At 42.2% G+C, this 13,895-nt stretch overlaps 1 protein-coding gene across 4 annotated transcripts in view; it reads left to right on the top strand.

The window, feature by feature from the left end:
- LOC108439991 (corticotropin-releasing factor receptor 2) overlaps window positions 1-13,895 on the top strand; it is a 279,618-nt gene that overhangs the window by 246,253 nt on the left and 19,470 nt on the right. For 3 of the 4 annotated variants that reach the window (XM_037534292.1, XM_037534287.1, XM_037534283.1), the window contains one exon: window positions 13,209-13,344. In XM_037534292.1, coding sequence (XP_037390189.1) covers window positions 13,209-13,344 — 136 coding nt within the window. Of the gene's footprint in view, window positions 1-13,208; window positions 13,345-13,895 lie in introns of those variants that run through there. The other variant, XR_005129621.1, reaches the window with a different exon arrangement.

A 13,895-nucleotide genomic window follows, 5' to 3' on the forward strand; every position in this document is an offset into this window, starting at 1 on the left:
TTGTGTTGTAATGCATTAACCATGAGCTCCCCATATCCCTCTACGATTCAGTCCAGTTCAGTACTAATAACCTGCCCCACATCTCTGACACCTTAGTGTCTGAGGTTGGTAGGCACTGAAAATGGAAATATATAATCTGCATTTTAAAAGGAAAACAGAGATGTCTATAAGAATAGTGAAATCTTACAATATCTGTTGTAGCACGTAGTGTTAAATAGTTTGGGTGCAAAGTAACACAATCCAACAAAGTTGCATCTAACAGTAGCTAGGAAAGCAACGTTTCCATGCATTGATTGTTCTGGGTGTATACAAACGTCTACAGCATGTAATTTAGCTTTTGTTTGCAACGTTGTGTAATTTTTAGGCTACAAGATGGAAAAAAACTAACAGATACATGATACGACAAAAAAGCAGAACAAACAGCCGCCAGGTTTACTTTGGCTGGCTAGCTGTCTTGCTAGTTAAGCGCACTGGTTACCATTACTTTAAGGGATCATCATCTGCCGTATTAAAACGATTCAGTTGAAATGATGCCTTTCAGCTTAACAAGTTTCAGGTGAGTTGCATGAGCAGTCACACTGTGCATGAGCACAGGTCACATGTTGTATCATGCAGGTTTCAAGCAGCTAAAATTGTGCAAATGCTTATAAAAATAAAGCCAATCTAACGCTGAGTGTGTCAATAATACTCGCAGGACTCTTTCTATGAATACCATTAAACAGTTTGATTTTCTGCTGAGTCTCCAGGAGAGATCAACTAGCTTCTCCCTGTGTGGGACAGATGCCATAGTTCACCTCTCTTTGTCTGAAATGAGCAAAGCTACTCAGCTGAGAGCATCTGAGGTTGGTAGGTAGGTGAAGCAGGTGAAACATTAGACAGGTAGCCACCTTCTCCACTGGTCAGCTATCTTAGGACATTGTGTGCGTCACATAATCCCCGTCCTGGAGATTCCATCAGGAACTAATCTCCATCCTGCTCCCTGCTGTCTTTGCGAAATCTTTTTATTGGAACGAGTCCAGACATTGTTCATCAGGGGTCAGAAAACAGGCAGATGGGGTCGTCACAGGTGTGTCCACTATCAAAAAAAAAGCTGCTATGTAGACACAAGGCTAAGAATGAGGAGCTAAGGAAACCAGGAAAATATACCTATATAACAAATTCATGGAAAAATCTGAATAAAGCAGAGAAAGGTAAGCTTACCTGTTTCCAGATAAGGTTAAGCGATTAAAATCCTATGATGGTCTGTAACACATAAAATACTGAGCAGGCCACAATACTGACCTCAATTTTGGACCAAGAAGATCAAGAGGAAAAGATCGAAGTGACTAAGACAGGGTTCATTGTTGGGGCACAGAGGCAGGAGCCTCATCATAAATACAGGCTAGTGTTGGAGTGGAAACAGTGACTAAGTCTGCATTTAGAACTTTGGAAAAACATCAGTAAACAGGGCTGGAAATTGTGGTTTAAAGCGCACAATCAGAGATACCTTTGCATTAGTGAGATATGAAAGAGCAACCATTCCTCAGGTGACTGACGTCAATGCAGGACGTGATCAGACTGTCGGTGAGAACAGTCTATCCATGCATACACTGAGAAGGATAATATACCAAGGCTGCAGTGCATAAACGCCTCATTACAAAGACCAGTGACCTTTTGAGAGGTCAGTGGCATAAAAACCAACAGCACTGCTCTACAGTTTATGTAAATCACATGCTACGGTGCTCACAATCACCACATCTCAACCCTACTGAATGCTAAATAGAGATTTAGACCGATGTGTTGGACATTGCTGTCCACCACCATCATCGAAACACCAATTAAGGAAATATCCTGTGGGAGAACAATGTTTTATCTATCTACCTATCTATCTATCTATCTATCTATCTATCTATCTATCTATCTATCTATCTATCTATCTATCTATCTATCTATCTATCTGTCTGTCTGTCTGTCTGTCTGTCTGTCTATCTATCTGTCTATCTATCTATCTATCTATCTATCTATCCATCTATCCATCTATCTATCTATCTATCTATCAGAGATTTTAGAATCTATGCCAAGGTTTTTAAAGCTACTCTGGTGACATCATTCTTTTTAATCATTTTTGTCACCCTGGGTAGCTGTGAATTGTAGTTATATTAGTATATGCTAATAAAATGTCACAGTGGGGACCTATGGCAGAGACACAAGGTAATGGAAAAGGAAATGGACAGAGTCAGACAGTTCTATGAAAAAGTCCCCATGACAAGACATTTGAGACAGAATAGTTGACAGCTCGATCAATGAGATCAATGTTGGTAAAGGTCTCTTTAAAACTGTTTTTTTAGTGCCGTATCTTTGCAGGTCACATAGGAAAGCATCTCCTTTCAGCCAGATAAACATCTCTACAGTGCTGCAGAACTTGAGTCCAGATTCGAGACAGTTTTGCTATTGTCTTGAACTTGTCTTGGACTCACTAGGATTTGTCTTTGTCTCGGATAAGTAGACCTGTCACCTATGTGGCATATACATACATACATATATATATATATATATATATATATCCATCCATCCATCCATCCTCTAAGCCGCTTCTCCGTCAGGGTCGCGGGGGGGAGCTGGAGCCTATCCCAGCAGTCATCAGGCGGAAGGCAGGATACACCCTGGACAGGTCGCCAGTCCATCGCAGGGATATATATATATATATATATGTATATATATATATAGAAGAGTGATGGGAAGAGGGATGGTGAGATCGGCCGCAGGCTGGGACAGGCGGCAGCAGTAATGCAGCCACTGTACTGGACTGTAGTTTTGAAGAGAGAGCTGAGCCATAATGCAAAGCTCTCTGTTTCCTGGTCGGTCTACATCCCAACCCTGAGGAGTGAGGAGCTTGGTCATCTGGGAGGAACTCAGAGTAGAGCTGCTACTCCTCCGGATTGAGAGGAGCCAGTTGAGTTGATTCGGTTCTGATCAGGATGCCTGTCTGGACTCCCAGTGGGGGTGTACCAGGCACGACCTACTGGGATGAGACCCTAGGGTTATCTTTGAGGGATCAGAGGGATTATATCTCCACATTGGCCTAGGAGCAGCTCAGGGTCGCCTGGAAAGTCCTGGAGGAAGTTGCGGGGGACAGGGTTGTCTGAGATTCTCTGCTCTCCTGACTGCTACCGTGACCCATCTGGACTAAGCGGTTAAAGATGATGATGACTGAATGAGTGAGTGTGTGAATAATCACACTGACCAGGAAACCCACCAAGAGCTTAGAGACACACACACTAGCACCAGCGTGAGTGAACCAGGGTGCTTTGATTACACAATAATGTGGATACTTCCATTACAAATTCAATCAGGCTTATTCATCCTCTTACTACAAAGAGTCCTCTGGGCTCTTTTTCCTGCCCCTTATTCCCTCTTGGTGTGTGGCTTGTAGCATCCTTCTCTCCCTTCTCACGCCAGAGAGAGACAGACTGTATGCTGCTGGTGTCGGGAAAGACAGCGACTCCGCCTCTCCACAGCCGCAATGCATATCATCTTCTTTCTTTAAACTGTCACCAACATGTACTGACTCATAATCAAGTAGCTTAAAACCAAGTAACTGCCTTGTTTGTGTTTGATTTAGCCAGCTGGAAATGAAAACGGGCATTGGTTGATTTCACGCATCGAGTGGATTCAGGAGGGAGGGGGAAGCCAATCCCTCTTTATGCAGAGATTTAGAGATTTGTCTTTCTTTAGCCAGCCACCAGGTCCTCCTGCACATGTTGCCCTAGGAAAGACATGGTGGGGCGAAGTGGAAAACAAGACTATCACCTTTTCATCTCACTGAACTGAATAGACATGCACAGTCTGGTTTAGCTTATATATATAATCTTTGGTCTCATTCTCTTTTAGATTTATGTCGACCTCACACCAAATGACGTTTCAAGCAATGTCACTGTCACAGACAAATTTCCAGTGTCGGGATGGAATCATGAGGGTTGTGCTAGAGTTGCGTCTCGCTCTTGTCACCTTGACTGTTGGGTGTAAGGTGGTCAGGATGGCTGTTTCATGTCAGTCTTTTCCTCATTGTGACGCTGCGACAAAATCAGCTATGTTTAATATTTACGTTTTAAATCTTGGCTCATGCAAATAGTGATGTGCCAGGGAAGCGAGAGAGAGAGAGAATCTATGCTGCTCCACTTTAAAACAGTAATCATATTAATCTGAAAATGTAAACTGACTGTTTTAACATTAAGTTCACTGAGCGTAACAGGTCCCTAATAATCTGTTAATAATCCAACTAATAGCTCAATCGGAATAGAATACGTCTAAGTTGGACCTTATTTGGAATATTCTAGTCTGATTGAGGTAATTCAGAAAACAGTTTCCATCTGATTGAATGGGTAATCCTGTAAATAATCCATTAAATAGAAGAACAATATCCGTGTAAACGCCTGAATCCGATTACATTCCCTATCCCTATCCCTACATTCCCATTTCTTTGTTGTTGATGTTCTGATTATACTTTGATTTCGGTCAAGTTTTAGAAACAAATGATTCATGTCCTTAAATTCACCTCAGTCCCTTTGGTATTTGAGACTATGTGTTTCTGTTGTCACTTTAGCTTGTCAGTTGACAGCTGACCCTTTACCTCTCTTCCCTCTTGACAGTTTGGAGCTAAAAGAAAATGCCTACTTGATGTTGTGGTTGGGGTTTGGCTGTGATAATGAGGCCAAAACATGAACAAGCCTGGACATGCTGTCTTGGAAAGCTTGGAAAGTTTTAGAGATTTTTTTAGACTGTTTTCTTACAGTATATACAGTTATTTGAATTGAGGATGCAGAGCTCGTGGAGTATGCTGAAAATGTCTGCTAATAGAGTTACGTAAACCTGTCTTGGGTAAAGAAAACATTCCCGTGGCTTCGGAGTGCAGCACTGATTCCCCACAGGGTACAAGGAGCCACACGTCTGTATCAGGAGGCTGGGAGCAGCTCTTCAGCAGAGGGATAGTTTGTTTTCAGTGGAGCAGATTGATTACAGACCCCCCTGAGTGGAGCCCGAGCTCTGAAGAAGCCACTGAGCTCACATGGAGTTTTAAAAGAGTGTCTGGTAAACCTCCTGAGAAAAATAATTCCTGCTTATTAGTGTGAATGAATCATTGGTTCTCCGTTGCCAGGGGTTTGCGCAGGTTAGCACATTATCTGGCACTGAGACCATCTGTGAATCAGCAAATAGTTTGTATGGTATGAGTTATTTTTTCTTGGTGTGCTATTGTATTCCTTCCTCAAAGCTATCTGAGCAATGAGCTTTAGCTTTAATCCTTTTTTGCCTAAATAAAAAGCCGGTGTCATTACGATTTAATCTACTCTTCTGCTTTAATAATCATGTCATTGTTGTCGCAGTTCAACCAGCAATAAAGGCAGAGTTGAGCTTCTTTTATATAGTGATAGAAAAGCACAGAGCATACAGGCTATATACACAGATTCATGGCGTTTGCTATGTGGCCATTTCAAATGGGAGATTTGTATCACTGTTAAATGCAGTGAACATGAACCACAGGATTCCGATCACTCTTAAATGTGCTTGAACCACAAGATTCCAATCATGTTTGGTCTCAAGAACCCCAAGATTCTGTTCAATGTTAAAAGTGCCTGACAAATGAGATTCCAATAGCTGTTCAATGTGCTTGAGAAACCAGATTCTGATTGCTGTTCGATGTGCTTGGGAAACCAGATTCTGATTGCTGTTCGATGTGCTTGGGAAACCAGATTCTGATTGCTGTTCGATGTGCTTGGGAAACCAGATTCTGATTGCTGTTCGATGTGCTTGGGAAACAGGATTCTGTTTGCTGTTCGATGTGCTTGGGAAACGGGATGCTGATTGTTGTTCGATCGGCTTGAGAAACCAGATTCTGATTGCTGTTCGATGTGCTTGGGAAACGGGATTCTGATTGCTGTTCGATGTGCTTGGGAAACGGGATTCTGATTGCTGTTCGATGTGCTTGGGAAACGGGATGCTGATTGCTGTTCGATGTGCTTGGGAAACGGGATTCTAATCTCTGTTAAATATATTTGAACCCGAAGATCCCAATCGCTGTTAAATGTGCTTGAGAATCAGGATTCCGATCACTGTTGAAATGCACTTGAGAAAGAGGATCCCAGTTGCTGTTAAAAGTGCTTGTGAAACAGGATTCCAATCGCTATTGAATATACTTAAGAAACGGGATTCAAATCTCTGTTAAATATGTTTGAACCCTAAGATTCCTATCACTGTTAAATGTGTTGGAGAAACAGGATTTTTCTCACTGTTAAATGTGCTTGAGAATTAGGATTCCGATCACTTTAAATGTGCTGAGAAACAGGATTTTGATCACTATTGACCGTACTTGAGAAATGGGATTCTGATCGCCGTTTAAATACGCTTGAGAAATGGGATTCCAGTCACTGTTAAATGTGCTCAAACCACAGAATATCCATCAGTGCTAAAAGAGCTCAAGCAAGGGTTCTGATTGCCGTTAAGAGATCATTTAGAGATAAAGAGACAAATTCCGATCCCTTTTAAATGAGCTCAGACCACAGGATTCCGATCCCTGTTTAATGAGCTCAGGCCACAGGATTCTGATCATTATTAAATTAGCTCAGGCCACAGGATTCTGATCCCTGTTTAATGAGCTCAGGCCACAGGATTCTGATCATTATTAAATTAGCTCAGGCCACAGGATTCCGATCCCTGTTAAATGAGCTCAGGCCACAGGATTCCAGTCACACAGGGACAGGATTACATTTGATGCTAAATGTGCTTAAACCACCAACAAATGGCAGGACTTTTTGAAGGGCTGATTAATCCACAGTTCATTGTAGTTATGATAGATAGCTGAACATCTCAGTAACTGAGAGGTTTGTTACGGCATGACTGAGAGATGGGAAATTAAAAACTAGTCCTCCCGATTCATATAAAAAATCTAGTTTAAAGTACACATAAGTGAGCAGTTGACTGATAGGCTGAAAGGGCATGGCAGGTTTACTAGGGGGCTTTTTAAACTGGAGAATCTGGCATCTTCTAAGATTCCCCTTCAAATGAAGCCCAGTAGTGAACAGAAACTCAGGTGAGTTCTTGATGGAATTCTGGGAATTCCTACCATCTTTCCATCCTGAAGGGTTTCTGCTGGTTCTTTGTGGCATTATCTGCAAGTTTCTTGTATAAGCTGTGGTCACAGTGCATTAATAAAGTGTCCCACATCCAGGAAGGTAGATCAAAGCAACCTCCAGGTCCAGAATGTTCTAATATCTCTGCCCTTCCAATATATTCTTGACTTCTCTGAATAAAGCATTCCCTCTGCTTTAAGAAGTATGAAATGATGTCATATGAAATAAGAAGGGCACACAGCCGGTCGGTCATGAGGGGTCACTGAATGGTTGAATGTCTGAATATGCAAGTGTATTAAATGACATGCTGTGGTCTTCATTTGCCCCAGATCGCAACCCAATTGAACAACTAAAGGAGATCATAGAAGCCTCTGAAGAAGGAATCTAATATTTCTACCCTTCCAACATATTCTGGACTAAAGCATTCCTTTTGCTTTAAGAAATATGAAATGATGTCATTTGAGAAAAAAAAAAGCTTCCCATATTTTGGAGATGAAGATGTAGAAATCTTTCGTTTATACCGAAACTCTGTGAAAAAGTCCTACTTGGCATCAGAAAATGGAGAAGATCTCAATCCCAGTCCTGGAGACCCATCTCCTGCAGTTTATTGCTCTTCCTGCTCAAACACATTAAGTCCTTAAAGCAGCTGAAAAATCGAATTAGCTGTGTGAGCTCTGTGTGCAGTCTTTGAACCGCTGCCCTACATTAGAACCCGAAAGAGGTTCCGCCTGGATTTTTTTCTCTTTTAAAAATGCACCAAAGTGCTGTTGGGCTTGGTTTCGCTCCGTAAGCTGAACGCTGCTCTCTCCGCCTGCAGCAGGCTACTTTAATGTCACATAGTATTTGCATCACTGAAAGGCCAAATGCTGAAGAGATTGGAAGTGATCCAGAGTCACTGGGGAGAAAGGATCAATTTAAAAGAAAAAAAAAAAATTAAGCTTAAAGAGTTTATCTGAATCATGACCCTGTACTCTCTGTCTCTACTACACGGTTTTAAGCTGGGGCTGTCTCAGGTCTTGCGTTTTCATCAAACTTTCCAAGGTGAGAGTTCTGATCAGTTTCATAATTAATAACATAATTTAGAACATAATTATTTTAGTGAAGACCGATTTGGGGAACTGTCTTTAGAAGTCACAGTTACTACTGGTAATGAAAAAAGAACACTGTCATTTTACAGTATGTGCAAAAGTCAGAGACCCTTCATTTATTTAATTTCCAGTCAAAATAAATAAACAGACAGCAATTTGTCATTAATGGCATCTCTTCCATGGTGTTCCCCAGAGCTCAGTTCTTGGGCCTTTGGTTTTATGGCCTAACATTATGAGCACCTCCTTGTTTTTATGCTCGTTGTCCACTTTATCAGCTCCACTTACTGTATAGCTGCACTTTGTAGTTCTACAGTTACAGACTGTAGTCCATCTGTTTCTCTGATACTTTGATAGCCCCCTTTTACCCTGTTCTTCAGTGGATCAGACACAGCAGTGCTGCTGGAGTTTTTAAACACTGTGTCCATTCTTTTAGACACTCCTACCTTGTCAGTCAAATTTGTAGATGTAAAGGCAGAGATCATAGCTCATCTGCTATCCAGCAGTCCAGCAGTGACACTGACACGTTTAAAAACTCCAGCAGCGCTGCTGTGTCTGATCCACTCAGACCTGCACCACACACAGTAACACACCACCACTATGTCAGTGTTACTGAAGTGCTGAGAATGATCCACCATCCAAATAGTACCTGCTCTGTGAGGGTTCATGGGGCTCTTGACCACAGAAGAACAGGGTAAAAGGAGGCTAACAAAGTATGCAGAGAAACAGATGGACTACAGAAATCCCAGTGTACAGGAAATTGTCGTCAGAATTGAGGCCAAACTGACAGACGGGGGCCTGCTGACGTGTTTCACGGCTTGTGAATAAAAATCAGGCAAGAATTGCTTAGACAGTACACCGCAGGTTCTTCACAACCAAATTCTGAAAGAACACTACCATGAATATATGGAGCAGAGTGGCCCGCAAGAGGCCTTTGCTCACTTCTGCTCCAAAGTCTGGAGACACAAAAAATGGACTGTTCATGACTGGAAACGTAATCTGGTCAGATAAATCTCGTTTCTGCCTGTATGTGAATGATGCTCAGTGTCATGTTCATCGTAGGCCTTCAAGAAGCCTTAAATAGGGTCTTGAATGCAAGATGTGATTCAAGCGGAAGCTGTGTGATGCTCTTGGGTGTTTTAATTATACAGAAATGGGTACTTTGGTTGAGGTGACAGTAAATCTGAACTACAGTGCTGACATTGAGTTGCTGGACAACCAGGTATTGCCTCTTGCTCATCATCTTCACAGGACTGCAAATGTGACTGATTGGCATGATGAACATTCAGGAGGGTTCACATATCCGGATTTGGCCTGCAAAATCCCTGGATTTGAATCCTTTTGAAAATCTATGGTACGACCTGGAACAGCGAGTAAGACGCCAGGGAAGGCTCCGCAAACTCTGGGCAAATTGAGCAATTCTTTGATGCAGGAGTGGCCGAACATTGATGTCGCCTACATCCAGAAACTTGTCCAGTCTAGGTCAAATCGATTCACAGCTTTTATCCATGCTCATGGAGGTATTACACCCTATAAGGCAGGTCAGACACAGCAGACTACTTTTTGTCCGCTGAGCTTATATACACATGTATTGGCATCAAAGCAGGATGTGTGAAGTGAGGGAACTAGTGCAATCATTATTGCTGTAAAATGTAAAGACTGAGGACTCATAGCAGTCAAATAGTTCAATTTAGCATGCAGATGTGCAGTGATGACAAAGGGGTGAGTGGTCAGTCTACAGTGGCTGCTGGAGACAGTCTAGATTAGTCCAGGTGGATGTTGGGGAGCATCAGTGCATTCAATAATTCGACTGCTTTGGGTAGGAAGCTGTTGCAGAGTCTGGTGGTGGTGGATCAGATAGCAGATGGCAGCAGTGTTAAGAGTATATGAGAGGGGTAGGAAAGGTCGGTCACAGTGCTGACGGCCTTGCGGATATTAATAGTATCTCTAGATAGTAATTATAATAGCTCTAGACATCTGAGAGTTAGACAGGCCGCTGCTCTTACAGACCTGATTTCACTGATTTTAGCTAATTGTTAAGCCCGTCATGAGTCATGATGAAGCCCTTCACATGGGCAAGAGGACGTTATTCATCATTATCAAGATAAATTGCCTCACAATATGCTCCTTTTTTATTGTCCTTACTTAAAAACCATTTTCCAGCCACACGTTTGATTAAACAGAGAGCAGATTCAACCATGTCTAATTGGATTCAGTGTAATACAGTGTAAAATGTCAGTTATAATACTTGCATTTGTAGTTTTTGACAGTATTTTTTAAACGAGGCATTACAGTACTTTGTCTGTTCCAGCTTACCAGAAGTCAGAAAAAATATGGGCCAATATAGCAGAGCTGTAGGTTTGTATGTTGCTCACGCTGGAGGAGCAGGACAGCCCTGTCAGTGTCAGTGATTCAGAGAGGTGACTCAGACGCTGACGGAGTTTCCACTCTCTTTGAGAGGATACGCCTCTCAATCTTCCTAAACAGGTTGATTTTCTGCTTCGCTTTACCACGCGCAGCTTCATCCATCAGTGAGTGAGGGCGAACTTAATCTGAGCTAATGTCACAGGCTGGGCTGCTGGAGTTTCATCAGGGAACCTGTCAGCGTCGTCATTCATCTTGGGGGTGAGCGACGGAGCAGAAAGCCAGCATTTGCAACATTTGCAGACGTTTTCACCGTACATGATGTGCAGTCTGATGTTCTTTAAGGAGATTTCCAAAGGTTTTTCCACATTTCTTCGTAATTGAGTCGTTCAGGGCGTTTTGGAGTGAAACGCTCTGTTCTACAGAAACTTACCGAGTCAGAGCTGTTCACAGTGGTGGTGATAGGAGCCAGACGTCCCCCTCTTAAAAGCTCCTCACAGAAAGTTACTGCATGAAATGGTTAGGAATTCACTGCCTGATGACAGACATTGTATTAGGATAGTTTTACGATTCATGGTGGAGGGATACATAATATGCAGGGTGCCGTGAGGCAAAATAGTCCTCGGATTTTCACTGTTTTCCCATCATTGACATTCCATATAAACTCACTGTTCCATATTCCATATGCACACTGTGAAATTAGACCTCTGCATTTAACCCATCTGTGCAGTTAAACACTCATATACATGCACACTAGGGGGCAGTGAGCACACTTGCCCATAGCAGTGGGCAGCCCTATCCACAGTGCCCGGGGAGCAATTGGGGGATAGGTGTCTTGCTCAAGGGCACTTCAGTCATGGACTGTCAGCCAAGGGGATTGGACCGGTAACCTTCCAGGCACAGGGCTGGTTCCCTAACCTCCAGCCCACGACTGCCCAGTAAATAAAATGTCTATATTTGTGTTGTAGTCATGGCAACCCCTGGTTCCTATCAGCACCGCTGTAAAATAAAACATATTTAGGGGTATTTCCTTTTAAGTTGAAAGTGTGTGACTCTTTTAACAGTACAGCAATATCTCTTATTTTAAAAAGCTGTTAATAAAATGCTGCAGATACTCAATATTATACAGCAGGTAGTTCTGGCCACACGAGCTGATTGATTGAGACGCATTCTAACTGTGCTGTTGTTTCACCATAATATCACAAACTCTGTATCACCCCGCTGAGGCGCTGTTGCTAAGCAGCGACTTTGACAGCTGTAGGAGATGCTCGAGCCATCTGAACGAAACAAAATGGACACTTTAAAGATCACATTTGACCAACAGCCGATTTGGTCAGTCTGAAGATTAGACGACACTAAATTTCTAAACAGTCAGTCGGTTTGTGTGGAGCTGGAGAACGAACTGACGGCTGTGCAGCGAGTGGGCGGAGCTCGTTACTCTGACGTAGCAACAAGCTGCTCGTTAAGGAGCTATAATTAGGAGGAAGGAACTGAACATTACAACATATTAAACGCCGCGTTCACGGCCAGTTTATTAATTTCTTACTATATTTATTAAACTGTTATATAAGCCGTAGAACACTTGAGGAGAGTGTTATCACTATTTCACAATAACTCCCTCTCAACTTCTATTGCTTAAATATTTTCTTTTGTATTTTTAAAAAATAAATGTAAATGGGCTTTTTGGTAATGGGTATTTACTATTTAACTCCAGAACATCTTAATTATATTCTTCTCTCTCTCTCTGTCTCTCTCTTCTCTCTCTCTCTCTGTCTCTCTCTCTCTTCTCTCTCTCCCTCTCTCTTTCTCTCTGTCTCTCTCTTCTCTCTCTCTCTCTGTCTCTCTCTCTCTTCTCTCTCTCCCTCTCTCTGTCTCTCTGTCTCTCTCTTCTCTCTCTCTCTGTCTCTCTCTCTCTTCTCTCTTTCTCTCTGTCTCTCTCTTCTCTCTCTCTCTGTCTCTCTCTCTCTTCTCTCTCTCCCTCTCTCTGTCTCTCTGTCTCTCTCTTCTCTCTCTCTCTGTCTCTCTCTCTCTTCTCTCTCTCCCTCTCTCTGTCTCTCTCCCTCTCTTTTTCTCTCTGTCTCTCTCTTCTCTCTCTCTCTGTCTCTCTCTCTCTCTTCTCTCTCTCACTTTCTCTTTCTCTCTGTCTCTCTCTCTCTTCTCTCTCTCACTTTCTCTTTCTCTCTGTCTCTCTCTTCTCTCTCTCCCGCTCTCTTTCTCTCTGTCTCTCTCTCTCTTCTCTCTCTCCCTCTCTCTTTCTCTCTGTCTCTCTCTTCTCTCTCTCCCTCTCTCTTTCTCTCTGTCTCTCTCTTTCTCTTCTCTCTCCCTCTCTCTTTCTCTCTGTCTCTTTCTCTTCTCTCTCTCCCTCTCTCTTTCTCTCTGTCTCTCTCTCCCTCTCTCTTTCTCTCTATCTCTCTCTCTTCTCTCTCTCCCTCTCTCTTTCTCTCTGTCTATCTCTCTCTCTCTCCCTCTCCCTCTCTCTCCTTCTCTCTCGCTCGCTCTCTCTCCCTTTCTCTGTCTCTCTCTCTCTTCTCTCTTCTCTCTCTCCCTCTCTCTTTCTCTCTGTCTCTCTCTCTCTCTTCTCTCTCTCCCTCTCTCTTTCTCTCTGTCTATCTCTCTCCCTCTCTCTCTCTCTCTCTCTCTCTCTCCCTCTGTGTAGAAAAGCTGTGAAGGCCACCTTAGTGCTGCTGCCTCTGCTGGGCATCACATACATGCTGTTCTTTGTGAACCCGGGGGAGGACGACATCTCTCAGATCGTCTTCATTTACTTCAACTCATTCCTTCAGTCCTTTCAGGTGAGACTCTGTATTGTCACTTCAGCAAACCGATAAACACCTGAACCTTTCAGAGTCGCTGCAAAAATGTCTGAAATTAATTAGCTGTGTCCAGAGCGGTGAACATAATAACATGACTGAGAAAGCTGTAGAACATCAGGAATGATGACCGATGTCAATAAAATTATTATCCACAATGAAGTTTTGATAAAGTTACTATCCAAAATGAAGCGGTAATAATACATTAATATGTAGTTATAAATATAATACAGTTCTAGTTCAGAATAACCTATAATATATATTAAAATATGATCAAAAATCTATAATATAGTTATAGTTCAGAATAAAGTTCTAGTAAAAGTAAGTAGATGTGCCCAGACATCTAACATGTCTTTATTTGTTACAGCTTGTTTCTAATTATTTTCAGTGTTTGAAATTGTGTAGAATCATTTCAGAGTCATTTATATATATATATATATATATATATATATATATATCTATCTATACTAGGGATGCACCGAATATTCGACAACCAAAATTATTCGGCTGGAAAAAAAAAAACCCACAGTGAA

The sequence above is a fragment of the Pygocentrus nattereri genome, chromosome 2, assembly GCF_015220715.1.
Source record: "Pygocentrus nattereri isolate fPygNat1 chromosome 2, fPygNat1.pri, whole genome shotgun sequence".
Taxonomy (NCBI): domain Eukaryota; kingdom Metazoa; phylum Chordata; class Actinopteri; order Characiformes; family Serrasalmidae; genus Pygocentrus; species Pygocentrus nattereri.